Raw genomic sequence first — 27,899 nt, 5'->3', positions numbered from 1 at the left:
AGTACATGGAACATCGAATGGTATAGGTTACATCAAACTGTTAGGAGACTGACTTAGAACTAATCTTAAACGCTTGAACAAGGTCCCCCAAAATAAAATAAAAAATTTAAAGTACACATGCGGCGGCATCCCCCCATGTCCAAGCGCCTCACACAGCCCCCCTCCCCCCGGTGGACAAGCCGCCATGGGTCCCCGATGGCCTGAGTCCGATCCCTGGACCTTACCCCAGTCACATGGCTGGGACAAGGTGAGGTCGGACTCATTTTGGAAAATGGCACCATCCTCGTTGCGGGATCGACGATCAGGAGAGGTCTCTGGAGAGGGGTGGGGGCTTGTCAATCAGACCAGGGAATGTGGGGAGGGCGACTGCTCCTTCAGGGGGCCCGGGGGCTTTGACTATCAGGGGGCAGGAGGAGGGGAGTCTGCTCTTTCAGGAGGGCTGGGGGTGCAGTAGGAAGGGAGTTTTTACTGTCGTGGGGTCTGGAGGTCGGGCAGAGGGGGGCTTGACAGTTGGGGGGGGGTCTGGGTGACTGCTCCTTCAGGGAGGCCAGGGGGAGGAGGACCGACTGTTGGGGGTGCTTCATCGGGAGAGGCTGGGGACTATGCCTATGAGGGGGCTTGGACATCGGGAGGGCCGCCACTGCGCGCGTACTTTACATTTTGGGGTTTTTGTTTTTTATTTTGTGGAGTTTGTGGAGTTTTGTGGAGTTTGGGCTGCCTCAACCAGCAGCCCTGGTTTGAAACAGGAGTCAGCAATGACTCCTGTTCAAACGCCCTATTTGGCCACATTTTTTTTTCCTTTTTATCTCCTAATGCTTTGAATGTGTGGCAGAAGCCTTGGGACCAGCATTAGGGTCCCGGGTATCTCGCCACATATCTTACGCTTACCAGGGATGTGTTATTTTATCGCTGCTGACCACCTGCTCGGTCGGCCGCAATAAAATGTTTGCATCGAATTGCCTCGTAATGGCCTTCTTTGCATGCATTTGTATTATTCTTGCATGCAAATCTCATGCAAAGCAGGTGATTGTAATAGGGGAGGGTATCTTGGCGGGGACATGAAAAATATTGCGTATATCGCACGATATATAATGCACGTCCTAACACAGCTTGATGAATGACCCTGTAAGAATGTAAGCCCTCTGGGGACAGGGAAATACCTAGAGTAACTGAATGTAATCTACTTAGAAGTGGCTGAAAAGCAGAATATAAATCAAATAACTAAATAGGGTTACCATGATTGCCAAAGAGCAGCAATGGGAAAAGTCATTATGTGAAAACTTGTGGATCTTTCAGTCTGCAGCTGGGTTACTTAGTGAATGCTATCCGAGGAAAAGACTGCAAAAGTCTCAAAAGTTCATGTACTGCAACATCCTTCTTGTTTTTCCTTACAAAGGTGTCACAACAAAGCAGTAACTAGAACTGACTGCACTGTTGCTACCGAGCAAACCTCTCATGAGAGGTCTAGAACGGGTAGATGTGAATCGGTTATTTACTCTTTCGGGTAATAGAAAGACTAGGGGGGACTCCATGAAGTTAGCATGGGGCACATTTAAAACTAATCGGAGAAAGTTCTTTTTTACTCAACGCACAATTAAACTCTGGAATTTGTTGCCAGGGGATGTGGTTAGTGCAGTTAGTATAGCTGTGTTTAAAAAAGGATTGGATAAGTTCTTGGAGGAGAAGTCCATTACCTGCTATTAAGTTCACTTACAGGTCGATACAGTAAAGTGTGCTCCGTCGGAGCGCAGTCAGCCTGCTCTGGACGCGTGTTTTCCCTTACCCCTTATTCAGTAAGGGGAGGAAAACACGCGGCCCACCCGCGGCACCTAATAGCGCCCTCAACATGCAAATGCATGTTGATGGCCCTATTAGGTGTGCACGCGCGATTCAGTAAGTAAAATGTGCAGCCAAGCCGCACATTTTACTCTAAGAAATTAGCGCCGACCCAAAGGTCTACCCACACTGGCATATGCATGCACAGCTTTTAGTAGTTACTGTATTGGTTCTGGAGAAAATCATTTTTTGTCAGTTGTAATAATTTTCAAGGATGCGCCTTACAATTCTCCCAAGATGCTGCTGTACATCCCAGACCACACAGATCCTTGGATCCGAGAGAAAGGGTCGAGGAAGGAGACTAAACTTTAAACAAGCACTGTTTCAGTCTTCTAGAGATGCCAAATGGGGAGTGAATTAGCATCTACTAGCAGAGGCTTAGCTGAAGGAGACATCAGAAGTATTGTGAGCAAAGGAGGATGGTAACACCTCATCAGGAGTGGACACAAGCTTGGGCAAGTTCATCTTGGAGAAATGTTTATAAAACTTAGGTGCCAGCCAGTTCAAAATTTGTAAGGCCTGGAGTCATTTTTGTGCTTTTTCATTCTTTTTAGCTATTTAACCTTTCTTCTTTCTCTATTATTGAGGGGGGCCTTTATTTTAAGCTCCTTTCCCTTGATTATTTTTATGTTTTGCCATTCCCTTTTCCCCTCACTGCCCCCCCTCCACCCTCTACCCAATTTCTCTCTCTCCCTCTGCTGGCAGCCATCATGCGTTCCCAGCCTGGGACCCATCGGCTCCATTCCCCATCACCCCCAGTCCCCTGACTCGGGCCCTGCCAGCTGCAACCACCTCTCCCCCTCAGCCAAGACTTACTGGCCTCTCTTTTGTTGGATGCCAGGTGACCGGGAACCTGGAGGATTTCAAGCCCTGTTAATATTAATTTTTGATCAGAGGTAGGCAACTCTGGCCCCGGAGGGCCACAGACAGGTCTGGGTTTTCAAGACATCCAACAATGAATATGCACTGCCTCCACTGTATGCAAATCTATCTCATGCATATTCAGGCCTGTATGTGGCACTGCAAGACTGGAGTTGCCTACTCCTGCTCTTGATTATCACATTAAAATGTACAGTTAGCACAGTGTGTATGCTTTAAAAGATGCCATGATATATATTTCTTTTCAAAACTCAGATGTACCTAAAAAGAACAAAAGCAAAAGATGAATCAGAAATTAAGAAAGAAGCAAATGAGGATCCCAGCGGGTAGAAAAGGGTGGTGGATGCATGGAACAGCCTCCCAGGGGAGGTGATAGTGACCGAACTCAAGAAAGCCTACTGTGAAAGAGCATGGGGAACATTTCATTGTATCAGTTTTTCTCCCTGAAAAATGTGATTTCTATAGGTCTTTGGCACTCTGAGGTAGATTTTAAAAGCCCAGCGTGCACAGGACAGGCTGGTTTTGCCCTTATGTGGGTGTGCACAAGTCAGGCTTGTGCACACCCACATCATTTTAAAAGCCATCCAGATGCGTGCGTATCCCCCACCGTGTGCACATCTCAAACGTTTTCAGAAAGGGGTGGAGCGTGGGTGTTTTGGGACATGGCCAAGAGATGCCAGATCCCCTGCCTCGTAAGTTAACTTCTGCTATGGAGGAGGTGCAAGTTTAAAAATAAAAAGAAAGAGCAATTTCTCAGGGGTTTAAAAGGTCTGGGTGTAACTGCGGGGGAGTGCAGATTATCAAACCAGGGGGGATTAGAGGACCTAGCTGTTATGTTTGAAACTTTTTATTAAATGTTTCCAACACATAGGTAAAATATACAGAAAAAACAAATCCAACACAGGATCAGATACATTGGACACTTCCCAATGCCTGTATTTCAAACGTGTACCATACCCACCCCCCCAAACTAGACAAAACACCATTTAACAACCCACCCACGACATCTGACGTATTATCCTCCCACACAGACCCAGCACTCAGTAATCATTAAGTATCACACTCCTAGCCCTATGAGACAGATTGCAAGTAAGGTCCCCAAACAGGTAAGAATGTCCTGCGCTTTCTAGTCATATCTATTTTATCAACATATTTCTCATTCAGACACATTGGAGAAATCAAGTTCATACTATGTGTTAGAATAGGGAAGGCATCTCCCACCCAATGCTGCAGAATCAGTTTCTTGGCTAATAACAAATCCTTTCACATCCACAGTCTAATGAATCTTTTCCCCAACACTACCCCTATTAGGTTGTCAAAAAGCAGCACATCTTCTATTTTCGCTTCCATTTTTGCCGTGTTTGCTTGAACTGTGGCCATTTTCCATTTCATCTCCTGCACGCAGTCATCTAGGCCAGACACTCGTGCTTCTGCATCGGAGATGCATTCCGTGTGGTCAGCCACAATGCCATGGAGCTCATCAAATCAAGAATGGATTTTATTCAGCTTCTCGTCCGTAGCCATCAGTATCACTGTAGCCAAGTCTCCGGCATCACTGATCAAGGCGGAAGGGGAGAGGGGAGAGTGAATACCATCCGCCATCTTACTCACCCCCGACTTCCCCTTCTCTTTGCGGAGCACTTTTGTCGACAAAGGAACCCAGACCTCCGGGAAAAAAGATCAGCTAAAATTGTCATTTTCTCGGATGCTGCCAGTATGAAAGCAACCGTAAATTAACGCAGGAGGAGGTCTATATGAATGCGATAAAGGGAGTGGGGCCCCGGAGCAGCAGGCAAACACATCCTACTGCTCACATCACATCACACGACCTCTCTGGACCTAGCTGTTAACTGGGTGAGCTGGTGGACGAACTGGTGAAACTGACAAGGGCATGGACATGCGCCCCTTTTAAAATTCCCTGACTTATGAGGCAGAAGCGGGATTTACATGCACGCAAGTTATAAAACAGCCACATATCCAGGCGCTCACCGATCACATGCACCCAATGTGTCAGATTGAAAGTTATATTTACATCATTACAGATGGGCTGGCCACGGTGACCTTTATGACAGTCATTTTCCCATGAAGCAGCTTGTATGAAGTTTGAGGGTATTTCAACTTTACAATAATATGTAATGTTTTATGAATTCAGCTGGTTTAATTTTTGAATCACAATGAATGTTGAGAACCAAATCTATTTTTATTGATTTTTTACTTGGTTTGTCTTTTGGACACCAATTTTTGAGTTATCTTGTAGCATTAAAAAAAAAATCACTTTAAAATACACATACAGGATGCCAAATGATTTTACTATATTTTAAACACTTACAGACAGCCTGGATGTGATCAATGTTTTGTGCGATTTAGGTCAATTAGAATCTATTCATTTTTATATACTACTCTTGCCTTCTAATTTTGCTAAATTGTGGTCAAACTAACCTCTTCTGTCTTGCTTTTTGTAAGGCAATAGCAATGTCACACATAGATCATAATCGCACAGAGTTATTTTATCTGAGACAAAAATCCTCCATGGAAAAGTATCCCACCATTTTGCCTAAGGTATTCAAATAAACTTATTTCCATCCTCTGTTTCAACTATTTCACATTTTCCATTATGTCCTAACAAAATATATTTAATGGAACCATAGGCCTGATTTACAAAAGGTACCATAAATTATAAGGAAAAAAAGTTTTCTATCTAACCCAATGATAAATATTTCCATGAGCTGTCAAACAAGATCCTCTTCAAAGTATGATTAAGCTTACAAGGCAGCTCACAGGAAAAGCATCTGAAAGTTGGATCAGTGTGGCATAAATCTAGCGGTGGTCAATGCCAACTATAAAAATGGATCTGGCCACTACTTTTCCTAACTAAGTGGCCACATGATCACTAATGTTGAGGAAGGATTTCTACTGCTCTGAAATTTATTAATCTCTGCATTGAGATATGACATTTAGTTTACTTTGCTATCCTGCAATACTTCCTTCGAAAGCATAAGTGAGGAGAATACAGTATATGTGCCCTGATATCAGAATAGATGTTCTGTCCTGAAAACTATTATCCATCAGAAAAATATGATCTTAAAAACTTAAATCACCTCTTTAGTGAATACCACAAGGAACTTGATAGGTCCTCCACAATAACCCTACAGTATAATTGAAGGCCTTCCAAATTCCTTGTGGGGTTCAGTAGGATGGGATTTTAAGTATTTTTAGACCATGTTTATGTGATGCACTATGGTTTGAGAGAGAGAGAGAGAGAGAAATATATTGCTCCTGTGATCAGTGAGGCAACTAATGCTAAGCAAAGATAAGCAAAGACTTCTCCCTTCTATAGTGTGCAGACATACTGTACAGGCTCTGACAATAAGGCAGACTGTAGTCATACAGAGGCAACACTTGTGATTAATCAGGCTGTGACCAAAGTCATTGGATGCAGATGTACCGCATGCCTTTGGGTCTACATAAGAGAAGAAGAGCTTCAGTTTATAAAAAGATGGTTAAATAATAACCTACATAATAGTGTCATAAAAGCTAAGACAACTTTATGCTAACTGTTGAAATAGTTAAGGGCATGGAAAAGGAATTCAAGGAACCTCAACGTTCTGCTCAAATTGTTACACCCCAAAAGTTCAGAGCACTTATAACTTCATATACATTACCCTAGCTCTTGTATTCATCCAATAACCATTACAAATTGCATAGAAGGCTATGCTGTAAATGATAAAAAACTCCCTAAAAGCAGCTAACATTTTAGAAACATAGAAACATAAAAAATGACAGCAGAAAAGGACCAAATGGTCCATCCAGTCTCCCAGCAAGCTTATGGAAGCATCTGCTGCGCCACACAAGTCAACCCCTTACTTAGTTTTCCAAACCATCAGTCAGGGTCCTTGTTAGTTGCTGTCTGAGTCCAATTCTCTGTTACCTCTTGCTGTTGAAGCAGAGAGCAATGTTGAAGTTGCATCCAAAGTATCAGGCATGTTGGTTAAGGGTAGTAACTGCCACATCAGCAAGTTACCTCCATGCTTATTTGTTTTCCGCCCATGCTTGTTTTCCCAGATCGTAAAATCTACTGTCCTTGTTGTTTGCTGCCTGAATTTAATTCCCCTTTTCCTCTATGCTCCCTGCCATTAAAGCAGAGAGAAATAATGAGTTGTAACAGCAGCATGAAGGCTTATTGGTTAAGGATAGTAACCGCCATACCAGCAAGTTATCCCATGAATTCTTTTCTTGATTTCCATCCTCTGTCTAGCCTTTAGGGATCCACAGTGTTTATCCCATGCCCCTTTGAAATCTTTCACCATTTTTGTCTTCCTCATCTCCTCCGGAAAGGCTTTCCAGGAATCCACTACCCTCTCCGTGAAGAAATATTTCCTGACATAGGTTCTAAGTCATCCTCCCTGGAGTTTCATTACGTGACCCCTAGTTCTACTGATTTCTTTCCAACGGAAAAGGTTTGTTGATTGTGCATCATTAAAACCTTTCAGATATCTGAAGGCCTGTATCATATCTCCCCTGCACCTCCTCTACTCCAGGGTATACATATCCCCCCCCATCATTTTTATCACCCTTCTCTGAACTGCCTTCATCCTTTTGAGATATGGTCTCCAGAACTGAACACAATACTCCAGGTGAGGCCTCACCAAGGACCTGTACAAGGGGACTATCACTTCCTTTTTCTTATTGGTTATTCCTCTCTCTATGCAGCCCAGCATTCTTCTGGCTTTAGCTATCATAAGAACATAAGAAAATTGCCATACTGGGTCAGACCAAGGGTCCATCAAGCCCAGCATCCTGTTTCCAACAGTGGCCAATCCAGGCTACAAGTACCTGGCAAGTACCCAAAAACTAAGTAATAGCAGTGGCTATTTTCTATCAGGCCAATGCAATAAAACATGCAGGAGAGATATCTGTCTGAGTTGAGTACCCGCTTTCCCGACGCCCACCCAGGCACCTCTCTCCTGGGCATGCGATTTTGTATTCAAATTAGGCCATGCACTAATAAGGAGGCACTAGGGACACTAGCGCATCCCTAGTGCCTGCTTATTAGCGGAAGCGGCGGCTGTCAGTGGGTCTGACAACAGACGCTTAATTTTAAGGGCATTGGTTTTCGAACCCACTGACAGCCACAGGTTCAGAAAATGGACACCGGCAAAACTGAGCGTCCGTTTTCGAACCTGCTAACCGGCGGGCAAATTTTTTTTCTGTATTTTTGGTGCCTCTGACTTAATAATGCTATGATATTAAGTCGGAGGGTGTACAGAAAAGCAGTTTTTTTTCTGCTTTTCTGTACACTTTTCCCCGTGCATTCAAGTTAATGCCTGGCCAGGTATTAATTTCTGAGAGCAAAATGTGGGACTTGGCCACACATTTTACTTTCAGCATTTTGTGGGAATCTCTAATAGGCTCATCAACATTGGGGGGGGGGGGGGGTGTTGGCCACGCATTTTCCACGCACTATTACCCCTTACAGTATAAGGGGTAATTAACATTGCGTCTAAAACTGACTACTGTAATGCTCTACTACTCGGCCTACCCTATACTACTGTAAGACCCCTGCAAATTTTACAAAATGCCGCAGCTAGAATTCTCACTGGGAAAAGTAAAAGGGATCACATCACAGATACTCTCGCCACTCTACATTGGCTACCCATTGAACAAAGAATACAGTTCAAAGCACTCTGCACAATACACAAACTTATCCATGACGAAAAAGCAGAATGGCTGAACACAGCACTTCGAGTCCACGTTCCACACAGAAATTTAAGATCAGCAAACAGAGCACTTTTAACCATTCCATCCGTGAAAACAGCAAGACTTACCCAAGTCAGAGAACTGTCTCTAGCCGGTCCCATTTTATGGAACTCCATGCCCCTTGAACTTAGACTCCAGAGTAACCATAAATTTTTCAAAACACAACTCAAAACCTGGCTTTTCAAACTAGCCTTCAACAAAGAGAGTGATGCAAGCATGTAAACAAGAATAAGCGGACACTTAGCACCAAGCTCACAAATTCCAGTTACTACTGGAAATTAGCTCACCACTAATTTTTAACTGTAGTCAAACCACAGGATACACAGCTATAAAACATACAATCCCCCAATTGATTTTCTTCATTTGAATAATCCTTATAGTAAATTATATTAGTCTATATTGTTTGTTACCGAATAGTACTGGCACCACCTATGTAAATTATGATCCATATTCACTTTGATATTGGTGCACAATTGTAAACCGTTATGATGGTAAATAACTTAATGACGGTATATAAAAACTCTTAAATAAATAAATAAATAAAATGCGCAGCCAAATGGGGGCTAAACAGTGCACTCAGCCGAGCGCACCATTCTGTATCGGCCTGTAAGTCAACTTGATTAATAGCAGGTAATGGACTTCTCCTCCAAGAACGTATTCAAACTTTTTTTAAACCCAGCTACACTAGCTACACTAACCACATCCCCTGGCAACAAATTCCCGAGTTTAATTGTGCGTTGAATGTAAAAGAATTTTCTCCGATTTGTCTGACAGGACATGGTGAATCCATGCTGCCTCCGGTTCAGCAATTCTTCTGACTGTAGATAGTTCACTATTCTTTCCTTCAGCAGCATCTCCATTACTTTTCCCACCACCGTGGTGAGGCTAACCAGCCTGTGGTTTCTAGCCTCCTCTCTGCTCCCACTCTTGTGAAGCGAGACCACCACCGCTCTTCTCCAATCACTCGTCACCATGCCTGTTTCCAGGGATCTATTGAACAGGTCGTACAGCACATCTCTGAGCTCCCTCAGTACCCTGGGATGAACTTCATCAGGCCCCATGGCTTTGTCCACTTTCAGTTTTCCTAGCTCTTCCCATACATTCTCTTCTGTAAACAGTTTCATCTACTCCACCCCCCTCCATTTTCTTGTTAACTAGCGATGGTCTTTCTCCAGGGTCTTTTTTAATGAACACCAAACTGAAGAATTTATTTAATATTTCTGCCATTTCTTCATCTCTCTCCACACATTGATCACTTTCAATTTCACTATACTACTTTGGACCTATCTCTGATGTATCTGAAAAATGTTTTGTCACCTCACTTTACTTCTTTGGCAATCCTTTCTTCCCCTTGACTTTTTGCTTTCTTGATTACTTTCTTCAACTCCCTCAGTTTCAACAGATATTCTTCCTTGTGCTCCTCCCCTTTGGGATCCTTTATATTTCTTGAACGCTGTTCTTTTTGCTTTTATTTTATTAGCCACCTACTTTGAGAAACAGATAGGTTTCTTATTTCTCTTGCTTTTCTTTACTTTAACATATAGATTAGCTGCCTTTGTAATTGCTCCTTTTGAGAGAGATGTGGAACAACAGTGGACCAAACTAAAAGGAGCAATTACCAAGGCAACTAATCTATATGTTAGAAAAGCAAAAGAAAAATGAAACCTATTTGGTTTTCCAAGGAGGTGGCTGACAAAATAAAGGCTAAAAGAACAGTTGCAAACTGGTTGACGGACAGAAGACAATGTGTGATGGTAAATGGAACTTACTCTGAAGAGAGAGCGGTGTTGAGCGGAGTGCCGCAAGGGTCTGTGTTGGTACCGGTCCTGTTCAATATCTTTGTGAGCGACATTGCGGATGGGATAGAAGGTAAGGTTTGCATTTTTGCGGATGACACTAAGATCTGCAACAGAGTGGACATGTTGGAAGGAGTGGAGAGAATGAGACGGGATTTAAGGAAACTGGAAGAGTGGTCGAAGATATGGCAGCTGAGATTCAATGCCAAGAAGTGCAGAGTCGTGCATATGGGATGTGGAAATCCGGAAGAACTGTATTCGATGGGGGGAGAAAGGCTGATGTGCACGGGGCAGGAGAGAGACTTTGGTGTGATAGTGTCTAACGATCTGAAGTCAGCGAAACAATGTGACAAAGCGATAGCTAAAGCCAGAAGAATGCTGGGCTGCATAGAGAGAGGAATATCGAGTAAGAAAAGGGAAGTGATTATCCCCTTGTACAGGTCCTTGGTGAGGCCTCACCTGGAGTACCGTTGTTCAGTTCTGGAGACCGTATCTCCGAAGGGACAGACACAGGATGGAGGCGGTCCAGAGAAGGGCGACCAAAAAGGTGGAGGGTCTTCATCGAATGACTTATGAGGAGAGATTGAAGAATCTAAATATGTACACCCTGGAGGAAAGGAGGAGTAGGGGTAATATGACACAGACTTTCAGATACTTGAAAGGTTTTAATGATCCAAAGACAACGACAAACCTTTTCCGTTGCAAAAATAATCAGCAGAACCAGGGGTCACGATTTAAAACTCCAGGGAGGAAGACTCAGAACCAATGTCAGGAAGTATTTCTTCACGGAGAGGGTGGTGGATACCTGGAACGCTCTTCCGGAGGAAGTGGTGAAGACCAAAACTGTGATCCATAAAGTCTAGAGGATGTGAATGAAGAGAAGAGGCATGGGGGTGGCTTGAGGGAATGATGGCTACTACCTGGAGATGAATATCCTTATTCAATAATGCGACTCCAACATTGCTCTATGCTTCAACGGCAAGAGGAAATGTGGGGAAAAAAAGGATTTGCAACCACATAAAAGCAGGGGAGTAGCTTGCTTGTTACGGCAGTTACTACCCCAAACCAAAAAATACCGGATACTTCACTTTCAATGCAAATCCAGCATAGCTCTCTGCTTCAACGGCAGGGGAGGAAGTTTGACACTTCACATATATCCAGCATAGCTCTCTGCTTCAATGGCAGGGGAAGAAGTTTGACACCACACATATCCAGCATAGCTCTCTGCTTCAACGGCAGGGGAGGAAATTTTGACAATTCACGCATATCCAGCATAGTGCTCTGCTTCAATGGCAGGGGAGGAAATTTTGATAATTTACGCATATCCAGCATAGCCCTCTGCTTCAACGGCAGGGGAGGAAATTTTGATAATTTACGCATATCCAGCATAGCCCTCTGCTTCAACGGCAGGGGAGGAAATTTTGACAATTCACGCATATCCAGCATAGCGCTCTGCTTCAACAGCAGGGGAGCAAGTCTGATATTTCACTTTCAATGCAAAGCCAGCATGGCTCTCTGCCTCAAGGGCAGGGGGGAATGAAGAAAGGTGGATCTATATTCAGGCAACAATCAACAAGGACTGAATTACACAGTCTGAATAAACAGATAAGCATGAGTGCAGCTTGCTTATTGCGGTGGTTAATACTCCTAACTAAATTAAGCTATTTCACTTAGATGCAGTTCCAACACTGCTCTCTACATTAATGGCGGGGGTGGAAGGGAAATAGAATAAAAAAAGGTTACTAAGAGTCAACAAAAACAGACAAGTAAGTGAGGGAAAAAAAAAGTGCGAAACCTTGCTGGGCAGACTGGATGGGCCTTTTGGTCTTCTTCTGCCGCCATTTCTATGTTTCACTGTTCCACCTCTCATTTTCTCCCAGTCTTCTAGTTCTCCCTCCAGGTACTTCCCCATTTCAACAAAGTTCATATTTTTGAAATGCAAAACTCAGGTCTTCGTGTGACTTCTCTGTATCCTATTTGTAATATCAAACCATACCTTTGATGATCACTGGTGCTGAGGTGGGCACCCACCCAGAAATTAGAGACATTATCCCCATTAATGAGCACTAAATCGAGTATAGCTCCCTCCCTCGTGGGTTCCATTACCATTTGTTTGAACAGAGCCTCTTCTGGTAGATTCTGCAGAAGGGATGCTCCAGTTTACATCCGGCAGATTAAAATCTCCAACAATCACCACTTCTCCCTTCTTTCCCACCTTTTGCATGTCTTCAACCAGATCTCTATCTAGTTCTTCCGTTTGATTTGGAGGCCTGTAAACCACTCCAGTAAAAATGGATGCACCATCATCTTTTTTTAGGGCAACCCATAATGTTTTTTCTTTGCCCCATCTTCCTTGCAGCTCAGTTGCTTTGATATTGTTTTTGACATAAAGAGCTACTCCTCTCCCTTTTCTGACCTCTCCATCCTTCCTTAACAAGTTATAGCCCAGTATGGCCATATCCCAATCATGAGATTCTGTGAACCATGTCTCCGTGACAACAACAATATCCAAGTCCGCCTCCACCATTAGGGCTTGCAGGTCTGGGATTTTATTGCCCAGACTACGAGCATTTGTGCTCATACCTTTCCAGCTTTTCTCAATCAGGTTACTGCTTTTCTTGGACTTGTTTCTTGGATTTTTGTTATCCCCTTCACCCATTTCCTTTGTATTTGGGGGGTGACATTCTAATTTCCTTCTGCCACTCCCGTCATCTAGTTTAAAAGCCTTATGGCATAGGATTTGAATTTCTCTCTTAGGATGCTTTTTCCTGCCACAAACAGATGTAAGCCATCTTTGACATAGAGCCTTTTACTGTCCATACACAGCCCCAGCCTCCAATACATTTAAAACTTTGTTCCTTACAGCAAGTTTTGAGCCATGCATTGAAGTTATCTATATGGCTTTTCCTCTTTCCCCTTTCCATGAACAAGTAACACTTCTGAAAAGGCAATAGTCTTCACCATGTGACTAATCTACTTCACCAGAGACTGGAAATCTCTCCGTACCACTTGGATGCTGTTTCTAGCAAGGTCATTGCTTCCCAGATGGATGCTAATATTAACTTTAGAGTTTTTGCTTTCTTCTTTGATCACCTTGACTATTTGAATAGCATTTCTACTGGCCGATGATCCTGGAAGGCTTTTAACTGTAGTGTTTCCCTCAAAAAGAGTTTCCAAATTAGTGCCTCTGATGAGCTTTTTCTTATGGTTAGATTGTATTATGGAATTTCTGCGTGCATTGGGTTTCTTCCTTTTTTTCAGATATCACGTCAATCTCGATCGCAAGAGCTTCTTCATTATCTAATACAGAGAAAGCATTCTACTTGTGTCACTTGAGAGAGTATGTCTCTCCACATCACAGGTCTTACTCTACCAGAACCCACTGTAATCCAGTTGTTCTTGGGCTCTTGTATGCTCTGTGTAAGTGGGGGTGGACATGTGGGCTGCACAATTGTGAAGAATGGGTGTCTTTGGGTCACAGGTGTTATCCTACCTGAGCCCAATGTAAACCCCTTTTTTCTGGGCTTTTGATTTTTCTGTGGTAATGGGGAAATGATTCCTGAATACTGTAAAGTGGGAGATGATTTTTTTGGTGGTTTGATACTTTTATTGCAGCTAATTCAGCCTTAACTTGAGCCAACTCCTTTTTCATGGAAGAGAGTTCTGAACAAATGGGGCAAGCCCTACGCTTCCACATGATTTGCCTCAAATAAAGGCTCCACAATTGTTACATTGGATAGTTCTCATTTTGCTCAATTGAATTGATGGAGAAACCTAAGGAATTACCAAATTATCTTGTTTTCAATTATGTATCCAGGCAGACAATATTAGAAGAAAAAACCCAGGGTGGGTGGGAGGGGATTAAACAGTTAACACTTGCCCAGAGCTGTTCACCAGACTCTGTATCTGCTACTGAGTTTGAACAGCCCCTTTCCCAGACAAGCTGACTACCAAGAAAAAGAGAGAGATTACAGGGCTTGCACTACAAAAATGCAGAAGAATATCACCAGAAAGCAGTCTAATATAAGGCTATCCAGCTTTTCCTTTTTCTTAACTGGCCACAAAAATTTGTAGCTATGGATGTCTCCTTACAATCCAAAGGAGACTGAGGAGTTCTTAATGGCCCTATGCAATGCACTATGAGTCACCTGCCCCACAGGAGAAATGCCCAATGCAGACACTTTTGCAATTCAACACCACAAGTAAACATATAACAAGGAGTAAAAAATCTGGAAGGCTACTGATTCTCAGTCAGCTCACTGGTCCAAGGACCTAGCTTCTCCTCAGCACAGAGATTTGTGTCCAGACAAAAACAGTTGTCCCTTCCCCCACACTAATCAGTTGCTAGGAGAATAGGCTATTTCCTCTCTCAACCTCAGAAAAAAGCAGCCCTTTACTTTTCAGTTTAAAAACTGTCCCCTCCTATAACCAAAGCAATTAGGGGCCGATGCTATTAAAAATGTGGAGAGCGGGCACTGAAAAGTCAGCACCCGCTTTCTTAACACCGCAAGGGGAGCGCCATGCTATATGCAAATTAGGGGGGATCGGGCTAGCAAGGAGGCGCTAGGCTAGGGGGACCTTAGCGCCTCCTTGCTAACCCGACCCCGCGGTTACCGGCGGTCTGCTGGTTATAAACACCGACGCCGAGAATATCAGCATCGGTCTTCAAAGCGGCCGGTAGAGGAGTTTTTTTTCTTACTTTTAAAGAAGTACAGAAAAGAAGTTTTTTCTGCTTGTCTGTACTTTTTTTTCAATGCACTCAGCTATTAACGCCTGCTCCAGGCAGGCGTTAATAGCTGAGTGGAGATAGATTTTATAACCTGTGCGCGTGCTACCCGGTGCACACACATGTACGCCCGATTTTATAACATGCGCGTGCATATTATAAAAATCGGGGGTCGGCGCGCGCAAAGGGGTGCACTATTGTGCACCTTGCGCGCTGAGCCGTGCTGCCTTCCCCCGTTCCCTCCCAGGCCACTCCGAAAGCGGCTTCGGAAGGAACGTCCCTACCCCCTTCCCCCCACCCCATCTTCCCTTCCCTCCCCCCCCCCCCACCCTTTCCCCCTACCTTTTTCTTTTTTTCACTTTTGTTTGAAAACTTACTTGAGACTTTTGATTTTTCAGAGTCTCCCTCCTACCCAGGAGAGCAAAGTCATTCCAGCTATTCTATTAAAGGTGAATTTTAAAAGCCTGGTGCATGCCAGCATCAGGAAATAACGCACACAAGTTGGGCCGGTGCATGCCGAGCAGATTTTAAAAGCCGCCCGTGTATACATGTACTTGACTGCTACGCGTACAAATGAAAAGTTCCGAAAAAAGGCCAGGCTGTGTGCGCTCTCTTGATTTCACATTCAAATCTGCGTGTAAATACTTATTGCGCACAGGTGCGCGCCGAAGTCCCCTGCCTGGTAACTTTACTTCTGCTATGGATGGCATGTAAGCCATAAAACAAACAAACAAAAAAAAAAAACTAAACAGATTAACAGGGTTTTAAGGGTTGGGGTTAGCAGGAGGGAAGGAGGGCTATTAAACTAGTGGGGTTTGGAAGTCCTCTCTCTTAACTGAGCAAACTGGGAAAACTGGCAATGACGTTGGGGAGCATGTCTTTTAAAATGCCCCACTTACGCGTAGAAGTGGGAATTGCGTACACACGTGTGTGGGCGGTCAGGGTATTTTATAACATGCACGCATATACCCACGTATATTATAAAATGGCCATGTCCCTGGGCAGAGGCTGAGAAATGCTCGCACATCTGTGCCCATGTGCCAGTTTTAAAATTAATGCTGTAATTTTATTGTAAATGTTGCCTGAGTTAAAAAAAAAAAAACTTGTGGTCTTTCCAGAAGAAACTCCTGCTACACAAATTGAGCATAAAAAGTTCTTAAATTTCAGACACAAAACAGTGGACCTGGTATCATACATTTCACAGGATATGCTGAATACTAATGTATTTTTATGACCATGATAAATTATGTACATTTTAAAAAAGCAACAATTTAATAATATAAAGGCAAAACTGCAGCTTTGAATTGCCAGTGTACACCTTCTGGGCTTCCTCACTGCTTGCAGTTTAGAAACTTATATTGATATTACATTTTTCTATTTCGCTTAGCTTATTTTATTTAATGACTTATTTTGACTGTGAGCTAATTTGTTTTATGGATGCTGTAATTTCTTTTCTCAAATATTTGTGGAATAGTTTATCTTGCTCAAAGAACTATTTTGTCCTGCTTTGAAGTATGGAATTATTAATTAAAAAATAGGAAACCATATTTTCCTCAGTCAGCCAGCAGGGGCGATAAGAATTACTGATCACTCATCTCAGCTTTCAAAGGCCTTGATCACCAGGGTAAACTGGAGAATAAGCAGCGGCATATGGTGACATTCAAAGTAGGGGACTCAGTAAATGCACACCATCGCTTTCCTCCCCTCTCCTCTCCACCCACCTGGCATAAACATCTTCCCTTCCCTCTGTATGTAGTATTATGCACTGACTTTTTGAGGCACCTCTTTCTGCTGTATTCTTGGATACTAGTTTTTAGACAAAGAAAGCAGAGGACCCTGACTGCGTGCTGGAATGCAATGAGCCAACACCCCAGACCCATTAGCTGATTGGTCTAATACATTCTCAAATCAAATGTACCGCACTTATCTAAAAACAACACTGAATATGCTCTGATTGGTCAGTATGAAGGGTATATAATCCTATGTACATTGCTGGACGAACTGAGTCACGAGGTATTCACACGATTGATGTAAACCTGTGCTACTCCGAGGAACAAAATAGTTTGTTCCTCCCCCTCCCTTTTTGCCTTTGTTTCTGTCTTTCTCTGATTAAAAGTCTCAAGTTACATACTGCTGCAGTAGTTTCTTTAGAATCAACACCTCTTTTTCCTATCCTCCTGGAACTATCACTTTCCCTTCACGCTCTTCTTCCCACCTGCAGCATAATCACGGTTCCTCCGTTTCCTCTTCTTCCAACCCTTCCAGCATAAACATATTCCCTTCCTTCTCTTCTCCGTCCTTTCCCACATCATCCTGGCATCATCATCTCCCCCCCCCCCCCAATCAAAATATTTTTAAATGTTTGGGGAGGGGGGATTTCAAGTTTCAGTTGTATAAAATAACGCACTTTGTTCTGTGTCATAATACATTCTGGCTTCTTCTACTCTCTGTACATATGCATTCATTATTTAAAAAAACTCATTTAAAATTACAAATTTGTTTTTAATAAGTACAATAATAACCATTATTAAGATGGACTTGGGGAAATCCACTGCTTATCCCTGGGATAAGCAGCATAGAATTTATCAACCTTTTTGGATCCTGTCAGATACTTGTGACCTGGATTGGCCACTGATGGAAACAGGATACTGGGCTTAATGGACCTTTGAACTGACCCAGTATGGGAAATCTTACGTTAAATTAGATAGCAGCCAGAAGGGAAGACAAGGATAAATTATGTACACCTGATCATCTCAAATCAAAATATAATAAGTACATACACCACATCTCGCTGTCCAGTTACCTCTGGCAGCCCAAGAAGACTTGGATCATTCAGCCTGGTGATACCTTACCGCCGACCATCTATTATCTCTAAAGATTTGGGTTGACAAGAAACATGTGTTTTTAGGATCCCAAGAGTATCATTATAGCACTTATCTCTATGCTAATAGTAACTTCACACCAGGGTACGAGAGCTCTGTTTTTCAAAAATGGGATACGCAGGGGATTAGATTCTGGGGTCAGATTTGGGGACCACAGGGACTCCTTTCCTTCCCCGAATTACAAATGAAGTATGCCCTTCAGGGCTCAGATATCTTTCTGTTCCTGCAACTATGTCATTTTGTCCAGACTAATCAACTCCATGGGCATTTCCAACAAGAGAAATCTGAGTTTGAGCTGCTGTCAAAAAGCTGATCAAACATCTCACTTACTTTCGACTATATATGCTCTGCTGGGGAAGGAGAAATTCTCGAAAGCTAACTATGTGGTTACTTGGGAAGCTGATCTGAATGACTCCTTCTCTCAGAAGGAATGGGAAAAGATTTTTTCACACATTGGTAAGGGTATGATAGCAACTTATATGATTGAGAATTCCTGGAAATTTCTGTTGAGATGGCATTATTATCCACTGCGGTTACATCGCATGTCCATCACTTTTTCGGATCAGTGTTGGAGAGGTTGCCATACTGTTGGCAGCTTTATCCAAATGTGGTGGGACTGCCCCGTGATTCGCACACTCTGGTTCTCGATCGAAGCCTGGATAATTCAGATTTGTAAAACAGAGGCGAGGGTTCTTCCACAACAGGCTCTTTTGGGTATGCCTCTTTTCCAGGGTACAGATAATTCTAATAAATTGGTAAACTTCATTTGTACAGCTACCAGAATTGAGATTGCGAGGAGATGGAAGTCCCCTCAGGTACCATCATTAGCTGATGTTCAGTTTAAACTGGGTGGGATCTATTGATTAGCTGAAATTACGGCCCTCCTTAGGAAAAGTCTTGGGAGATTCCGGGATACTTGGAAGGCATATAGCCTCTGGAAGGGCAGCCTGAGGGACCCTGTCTGATTCTACAGGGATGCTATTTCTTCCACCCATCTAGAGCTTGTTCTGTGCTTAGCCTCTGGCATGTCTTCTACTGCTTCCTTATTTTGTTATATGCATTGTCTTTATATTTATGTCTTTGCACTTATGGCTACTACTATACACTGACTCACCTGTTGTATACATTACTACAGAATACGGGAGGGAGGGTAGGGGTAAACTTAGGATACATGTATGCATATGCAGTTACAATAAGTCAATGACACGGAATTGTCGGTGATGTATCTTTATTGATATTTATGCAATTATACATCCTGTATTGTTGGTTGTACGTGTGGTACATATGTTTTGAGACATCACCTTCTGTTATTGTTGTGATATTATTGTGATATTGTAACATTGTGCATTCACCAATAAATAAAAAGTACAGTAATATTTTGATTTCAGGTAGACATCTCAAGTTTGTGTCTGTGATTTATTCTTCTGCAGCAATATGATTTAGTACCTAGGCTTTAGCTTCTCCTCATCACCACCTTTGCTGGGCCTACAGGATGACTCGCAGCATCTTGTCTGCCTGGGCAGGCAATGATGTCAGCAGTTGCTGCCTCGGTTGGGCCTGCATAGGCCAAGCCATGCCATCTTGTTGGCTTGCATAGGTCAATGATGTGCACACTCCCCTCAAAAAAAAAAAAAAAAAAAGGAAGATATTGGGAGAAAAAGATAAATCAGGGCTGAGGTTCTGGAACTCCATTGAAGACCCTGACTGAATGCCATTGAGAATAAAATGCACAGAAATACAAAAGGTCTTCTCCCAGAGAAGAAGGCAAACATCTGGAGCCAGAGAGACTTCTCTTTTCTTCCTGGCACAGAAGGCTGACTCTTTCCTGTTCAGGACTATTATATAAATAGCTGGTTTTCCCATGAAAATGATTTCACATGCTTCTTTTCAGATGATGAATGTGTTATAGGCTCCGATGGTTGGTTCCACTCAGCAGCTCGGGAGATGGAGAAAAGTCTTCACCTTTTTCACCATTTTTATGGAGTTAAGGGGCATTTGTGAAGAACCTTCAAGAGTTATCCTCTCTTCATTCCTTTTTCATTAGAATCCTATTACCATTCCAGTAGATGCCAAATTCAGTTTCATTTAGCATGGCATATTGTACATTTGCAAGCAGTTTCAATTTTGATCTCAGCATATTTATCTTTCACCACTGGTCATCCATTTTCACACTAATCTTGAAACAGCAGATAAGTATTCTTACATGTAATGTTCTTCATTCTTTCTGTTGATAGTTTAAGGATGTAGGTTAGTTTCTGGCAATTTCCAGGATATTAGGATTAGGGAAATGAACCTTCTCCACTTCAACCATATCTAGCAAACACAAATATTTTGAAGAGCAGCATCCAACAAATATAAACATTTGTTTCCTCAAGCAAGCAAATTAAGAGAAATTAGAATAACTTGCTCAATTCAAGATCACTTTCAATAAAAAGGATGCATCATTTACTTTGGCTCTCTCTCAATATGTTCCACAACTTTCCAATTCTTCCTTGTGCTAACCAATCTCTTGTGGTGGGGATTCTGGACATTGCACTTCCTGTAGATGATCTCATCAGGCCTCCTAAATTTGCTGCAACTTGATTGTCGCATGCCCAGTCTGAACTATTAACAAAGCAATAACTAAATCACAAAAGCATGCAGTTCCCCATAAGCATCATGACCCAATACTTAGCTTGCTGGGGAAGATGCTGACGATTTATCAATTGACTCCAAACCAACGAGGAAATCAGTTACCAACTGCTGCGTTACCACTTATTCTTGCATCCACTATGGTAGCAGTTACCTAACTGGAAAAGTTCTTGTATCCAATATCAGTGTTTCTCTAGGGTAAAATGTCTTTCAGGGGCAGTGTTCATCAAAATACATTTAAACATGATAGCAGAAGAGTTCCAGAAAATGCATTTTTTGTAAGTTATTTTTTTGATTCCTTAAGCTTCCAACTTGGGCCACAAACATGAAGCACTGTAGCTTTAAGATTAGAGACAGTCCATATTTGTAGAAAAATCCACTAGCCTCAAAAACTATTTTATGCATCAACTGAACTGGGCATGCAAACCTATAAGTAGAGAATGTTGCTTTTGACTAAAGTACATTAGTCACCCACAATTAGAAAAAGACACGATAAGAAAGAAAAAAACAAACCCAAATGCTTAATTCATATTCAGCACCAATTCTTTTGCCAAAGGGAAGGGAACAGTTTGGAACAATAAATATTTTTCAGGTATTACGCCTTGATTTTTTACCAGTTTTTATGCAGATAATTGTTGAGTCTGCATCCATTTAGCAGTGTTTTCTTTGGAAGATTTTAAGCTAGCTAGTTCAGTTACAAGATGATACCCAATTTCCATAGATACAAAAGAAAAATGCAAACATTTGAATTTCTTATTGGATAAACAGATTTGTATAATTTTTAAAAAGGGACAGCAGGTAGCCCAATGAATTTTAGTTCACTAAGGGGGTCATTTTCCAACGATATCGCATGCAAAAAGTCCCTTTTCGCATGCAATATCTAAATCGGGGCGGAGTCTGCACCAGAAGGGGAGGAATCGGGGCGGCTTCGGGGCAGACTCCATGACAACTTCGCTGACTGCGAAAGGTAAGACTCCTTATCACTGCCAGTATCGCACCCAATAGCACCACCTTTCACGGTGGCGCTATTGGGTGTGTAAGCAGGCAGCAATAACACTACGGAGGTGCGATCGCTGCCGGCTTTCGCAGGCCCGCCCTCCGGATTTTCTAAGTTCTGAGAACTTAGAAAATCCAGGGCTAAGTTATATTATGATGCAGTTAATTTGGAAAACAAAACAAAAGGTGAGAGACAAAGTAACCACAATAAACCAAAAGAGTGGTACGCATAAAAAAATATATATAAATATATAAATAAGCAAACAATAAGTACAAGGGCACTCTTAAACCTAAATCACAGATATGAGATAAAACTTTAAAGAAAGCAGCTGAACATTTATTAAAATAAAAAAAAACATGAAACACAGAGACAAATAATATACAACCCGACACAATCGTGTTTTGGCATGTTGCCTGCCTCATGGGTTAATATACAATTGATTCATAAACGATGCTGATACACTAATGGCGCCTATAAAATGTCAGGATACAAATTATCATATTAATAAGAAGAAACAATAAACAGACCACCCAAACAAAAGGGAGGGGGTTACTACCAAACAAAATATAACAGATAAAGGGGAAAACATACCTTAAACCAAAAAAAAGGAGAGGAAAAGAATTATGTTTGTGATCAAATGAATAAAAACCTATCTATTGTTCATAAAAAGAAAATAAAACACCACCAACTCAAATTCACAAAAACAAGATTTAAAAATTAAATGAAAAATAAAATTCATAAAAATAGAACAGAAAAAAAATGAGCGCTAGCCTACCTTACTTGGACAAATGAAGCCAAATTACCATGGCAGGGTGGCACCCTCTGGAACTCACCCAAGGAGCACAAATTGTGCCACATGGATGTGCAAACTAAAGTACTGGAGGGAGAAAAAGGAGGACTAGATATAAAGAACATATAAAATAACCAAAAATAAAATACAAATGTAAATACAAATAAGAATTATAAAAAAAAATTAAAAAAGAACAAAAATAAGGAGTTAAAATTGTTGCCTAAATAAAAACACACAAATTATACTCTAAAAACAGAGGGGAAAAAACTAATAAAAAATAAACCCCAAAAATATATATACTTAATAGGTATTTATTTTATATTCATTATTTCTATATTCATTATTTTAATTTTTTTATATTTTGCTAACTATGGGCCTGATTTTAAAAAGCATTTACTCAAGTAAAACTGGTTTTGCTTGAGTAAATGCACTTTACTTGAGTAAGTGGGCTATTGAAAATTGCTACAATAGTAGTTACATTTATGAGCGCAACTCCTTTTGAAAATTATCCCCTGTATTTTTATTTATCTATTTTATTTATGTATTTTTAAAGACGTCTTCTTTTATAATTCTATTTTAGGTTTTCCTCTGGCACTTCATATTGCTGCAGATCTTGTGCATGGAGAGCTTTTCTTCTTCTGTGTGCCAATCATGTATTTAATGCACTTTCTTCTTGTGAGTGGTTCTCTAGAGTATTTTCTTTATATTTATACATATATTTGTATATATTATCAAATTTTTGTGTTTCCTTGCTAGCTTAAATATTTTGTGTTTGGTATTTTTAATATATCTTTTAAGTATTTTGTTGTGCTTTTTCACACACATCTATAATTGTCTTTTTGGTACTTTAGGTGTATATTGTTATAGACCCTTTGATTTATTGTATTTGGTTTTATATTTAAAGTTTTTTTTATACTACAATAGCGAGAGATGTTGAGGAGACTTACTTGCATTTTGAAGTTTTGTTGTTTGTTTTTTTTTACTTATCTTTATTGACAATGTACAGCAAAGAAGCATAAAACAACATATCCAAAATTAACTACATGAACACATGACATTATACTACAATTTGTGATGCAAGCATTTAAAGAAAACATTGTCAAATATTTTCCATTTTTATTACCCTCCCACTCCCCCCCCCCAACCCAAAGGGTACACTAAAATAGCCAAGCACGTATTCAAAAGAAGAGGTACAACCACTAAATAGTAAACATGTCATCTATCGTTACAGCTCCGAATCAATGAATTTAAGGGTTCCAATCTTAAGATCTGTTGGTAGGAACTTTATGTAGTCCCTCCAAAGATCCATCATTTGTGCATATTTTTTAAGCCGAAGATGTTTTGCTGTTAGATACTCAAAACATAGTAGTTTATAAAATTGTGGCTTCTACTGCTCTAACAAATCCTTGGTGCCCTTCAACCAATTAATTAAAATAACTCACGTAGCTACTAGGGAAACTGTCTAAGAAAAGTTGTTGAGGAAAGGCTGAAGAGGTTAAGGCTGTTTAGCTTGGAGAAGAGATGGCTGAGGGGAGATATGATAGAGGTCTTTAAAATCATGAGAAGTCTTGAACGAGTAGATGTGAATCGGTTCTTTACACTTTCGGATAATAGAAGGACTAGGGTGCACTCCGTGAAGTTAGCAAGTACCACATTTAAGACTAATCTGAGAAAATTCTTTCACTCAATGCACAATTAAGCTCTGGAATTTGTTGGCAGAGGATGTGTTTAGTACAGCTGGGTTTAAAAAAAGGTTTGGAGAAGTGCTTGGAGAAGTCCATGAACTACGATGAATCGAGTTGACTTAGGGAATAGCCTCTGCTATTACTGGCATCAGTAGCATGGGATCTTCTTGATGTTTGGGTACTTGCCAGGTTCTTGTGGCCTGGTTTAGCCTCTGTTGGAAACAGGATGATGGGCTTGATGGACCCTTGGACTGACCCAACATGGCAATTTCTTATATTCTCATTTTATAGATAACAATTCAGAATCGCCCATTTGGGTCTTTAATCTCTTGTAATAGCTGAAACACCAGACTCTTATAACCCAAAATCACCATGCCTTCTTTTTTCCCACTAGCTGGAGCATAAGTTGTAGCCCACTCCCTTTTCAACTTTTTGCTTTCGATTTCAGATAAATGGGTCTCTTGGAGGCACGCAATATTTACCTTAAGCCTTTGAAGGGCCTGAAAAACCCTTTTCTGCCTAATAGGGGAACCTAAACCATCTACATTCCAAGATATTACCCAGACTTTATCACCCATTTATACCCAAGTGAAGGAAAACTAAATAAGGAAGTCTCCCAGGTATCCAAAAGGGACTCCCGATCATGCTCTCCCTATTCAGCAAAATAAGGCAAATAAATAAATAAAATATAGTAGGACCAAACCATCATAAGTAAACAGGAGATAGAATCATGCAGGACATACAATACCTACCCCCTTTACAATACCCAAGCAGAGTCAGGTCACCTAACCATAAGACACCACCTGAAAATAAACTCTCTGCCACTGAGCCTGTTGTTTACCCTTTCCCTTCTCTTGATCGCTCACCCCTCCCATTCCCACAAAACTAACCCCAACCTACAGCCTCTCTGGTGACCAGAGACCAGGATCAACTTGTATGTGATCAGGTGCCAATCTCCTACAAACTAAACCTCTCAATTATATAAACCTATCCGAAGGTTAAACATAGCAAGGTCAACATAAAATAGAAACCTCGCCATAGGAAAAAGTAAAAAAGACAAATGACAGTCCATATATTTCAAACCAGGAACTATGAACTGATGATTTCAGATGGTGTAAAAGAAATCATGCCACTTGCCAGAGATCTAGTGATGAAAGTTCTCATGTCTTGCATGGATTACATAGTACCAAAAAACCGCTTCCTCACTCACCAACGCAAAGACGAAAACGATGAGGTAAATAAAGATGCAGACCATGAAAGCTAGATCATTTATTTAACTGATCAACAAATTTTTCCACCTGAGCGCAGGAATTAAACAAAATGTTTCCATCGGACCAGATCTTCAACTTGGCCAGAAACTGTAAAGTAAAACAAATTTGTTTCTGAATCAGCATTGCACAAATAGTGGAGAAATCCCTCCTTACGGCTGAGACTCGGGCTGAGTGGTCCTGGGCGATACGAACTCAATGATCCTGAAATCTGAGATCCGAATTCCACTGAGCCGCTTGCATGATTATTTGCTTGTGTACAAAATTCAGAATCTTTGCAATGACCACTCTAGGCCGCGGAGCTGCATCCCTCCAAGAGCCCAGCCTATGAGCACACTCAATGTCTAATGCCCCTGCCAAGTCCAGCTGATTTAGAGCTGTGGGGATCCAGTCCAAGAGTACCTCTCTCAGATTTCACTCATCAACTGTTTCAGGTATGCAGAGGAAATGGAGATTAGACCTCCAGAACCGATTCTCTAGATAGTCTATCTTGTTGGCTTACTCTGACCCAATTTTTTCCAGCGCAACAACCTTATTAGTAAGGCTTAGTACATCATCCTCCAAGAGGGAAATACAGCCTTCAGCCTGTTCCAGACATGGATTAAATTCTGAAATGGTTGCTTAGTTTTTCTGCTCTATTTGTATGAATTTTATTTTTTTATTTATTAATTTTTAAATATTATTGTGGGTTTATAGATTTGGATGGTTTTTCTTTTTATGACTAGGTACTTTTGTATCATTTGATCAAGAACAATTTTCCTCCTTTCCTTTTTGGGTTTAAAAGTATGTTTTCCCCTCTTACTTGTTATATTTGATTAGTAGTACCCACCTTTTGTTCGGTGGTGTGGCATTTCTCTCTTATTAACATGATAATTTGTATTCTGACTTTTTAAAGGCACCATCACAGTCTATCAGCACCGTTTTGGATCCAAAGAATCTTTAACCTGAGTCAGGCACCATGCCAAAATACGATTGTGTCAGGTTGTATATGTGTCTCTATGTTTTATGGTTTTTTATTTTTAATAAATGTTCAGCTGTTTTCTGTAAAGTTTTGTCTCATAGCTTTGAGAGTGCCCTTTTTCTTATTGTTTGCTTGTTAATTTGGAAAATCCTTTTTTTTTTTTTTTTTGTTTTGTTCTACCCGGCTGCTTCTTCCATGTCCTTTTGCGCTTCCAGTTCAGATGGGAACTTCCACCAAGTAGGACCATGTTGCCATGAGCCTTTTATATTCGTGATTATCTGGGTTTCTTTCCTCCCATCTATTCCAGTCATAACAGTTCTCCCACCAGAACCTTCCATACGTACCCTCTTCAGTCAGCCAGTGGATCTTCACTGCTGAGTGACATCTGCAACTCCCTCTCAGCCTCTTCGAGGCTGTAAATGCTACCTTCACAGCATCCATATATCCCCCTGCCAGCCCAAAGAGCACAAATCGGCTCCAAGAATCAAACCTGGGCCTCCCACATGGCAGCGCTGTTGGGTCATCACTTTTAAAGAGGAGTGAAAACCTACCTACTGTAATGTTTCCTCTTTTGGTTTGAACTGTTATATCACCTGTAAGAGAAAAAAAAAATAAGGGCTGCTTAAAACTGTGCAGTCAAATACTGTAAAGATAATGCCAAAATCTGTCCATAGCTTCTCTTCTTTCATTTTAAATTTGTTGGCAACAGAACAAAAGTGTATCAAAACAAAAATATTTCACATTTATAACAAAGTCACATTATTACTGGCTGCTGAAAAGCAAGTCATTCTAATGCTAACATGCAATGTATTTTAAGTTAAAATATCAGTCAGCAGTGTTTGTCCCTAGTATAGTATTCACTTGGAAAGTTGGGTTTTTTTTGGGTTAGGTTATTTATTTATTTATTTATTTATTTATTTATTTAAATTATTTTTTTAAGCATGAAAACCATTATCCCAACTGTGGATACAAGATGGGGAAACTGAATAGCCCAGTGGTGTTGCAAACTCTGGGGTACTTTTTACCTGTGGACTTTGCAGATAACTCTCTGAGAAAACTCCCCAGGTAGTTTCACTTCGAAAGCTGCCTATAAGGGCCATAGATAAAATGGACCTGAGGACTTTGCACCTGCAGTGTGGGCAAAGAACGGATGCAAAAAGCCACACGTTTTGAAAATGAAACCTACACACACAAACATACACACTAAAAGGGCGGATTTTAAAAGCCCTGCGCACGTAAATCCTTCCGGATTTGCGCGCCGGCGTGCCTATTTTGCATAGGCCGCCGGCGTGCGTAAAGCCCTGGGACGCGCGTAAGTCCTGGGGCTTTCGAAAAGGGGCGGGAGGGGGCGTGTCCGGGGGCGTTCCCGAAACGACGCGGCATTTCGGGGGCGGGCTCGGGGGCGTGGCGCCAGCCCGGGGGCGTGGTCGAGGCCTCCGGACCAGCCCCCAGGCCCGGAACATGCGCGGGGCTGCCGGCTGGCGCGCGCAAAGTTACGCCTGCTTTCAGCAGGCGTATCTTTGCCAACAAAGGTAGGGGGGGGTTTAGATAGGGCCGGGGGGGTGGGTTAGGTAGGGGAAGGGAGGGGAAGGTGGGGGGAGGGCGAAGGAAAGTTCCCTCCGAGGCCGCTCCGAAATCGGAGCGGCCTCGGAGGGAACAGGCAGTGCCGCTGGGCTCGGCACGCGCAGGTT

General features: G+C 41.7%; 1 protein-coding gene across 3 annotated transcripts in view; it reads right to left on the bottom strand.

Moving 5' to 3' along the window:
- Positions 1-27,899, bottom strand: part of FAM185A (family with sequence similarity 185 member A) — a 136,499-nt gene that overhangs the window by 24,302 nt on the left and 84,298 nt on the right. For 2 of the 3 annotated variants that reach the window (XM_029617032.1, XM_029617034.1), the window contains exon 5: positions 26,760-26,801. The exons of the other annotated variant lie outside the window; for it this stretch is intronic. In XM_029617032.1, the coding sequence (XP_029472892.1) occupies positions 26,760-26,801 (42 nt within the window). The remainder of the gene's footprint in view (positions 1-26,759; positions 26,802-27,899) is intronic. 3 annotated transcript variants of the gene reach the window in all.

This window comes from Rhinatrema bivittatum, chromosome 9, assembly GCF_901001135.1.
Source record: "Rhinatrema bivittatum chromosome 9, aRhiBiv1.1, whole genome shotgun sequence".
NCBI lineage: Eukaryota > Metazoa > Chordata > Amphibia > Gymnophiona > Rhinatrematidae > Rhinatrema > Rhinatrema bivittatum.
The sequence above is the reverse complement of the archived record's forward strand: the minus strand, read 5'-3'. Positions and strand labels throughout refer to the sequence as shown.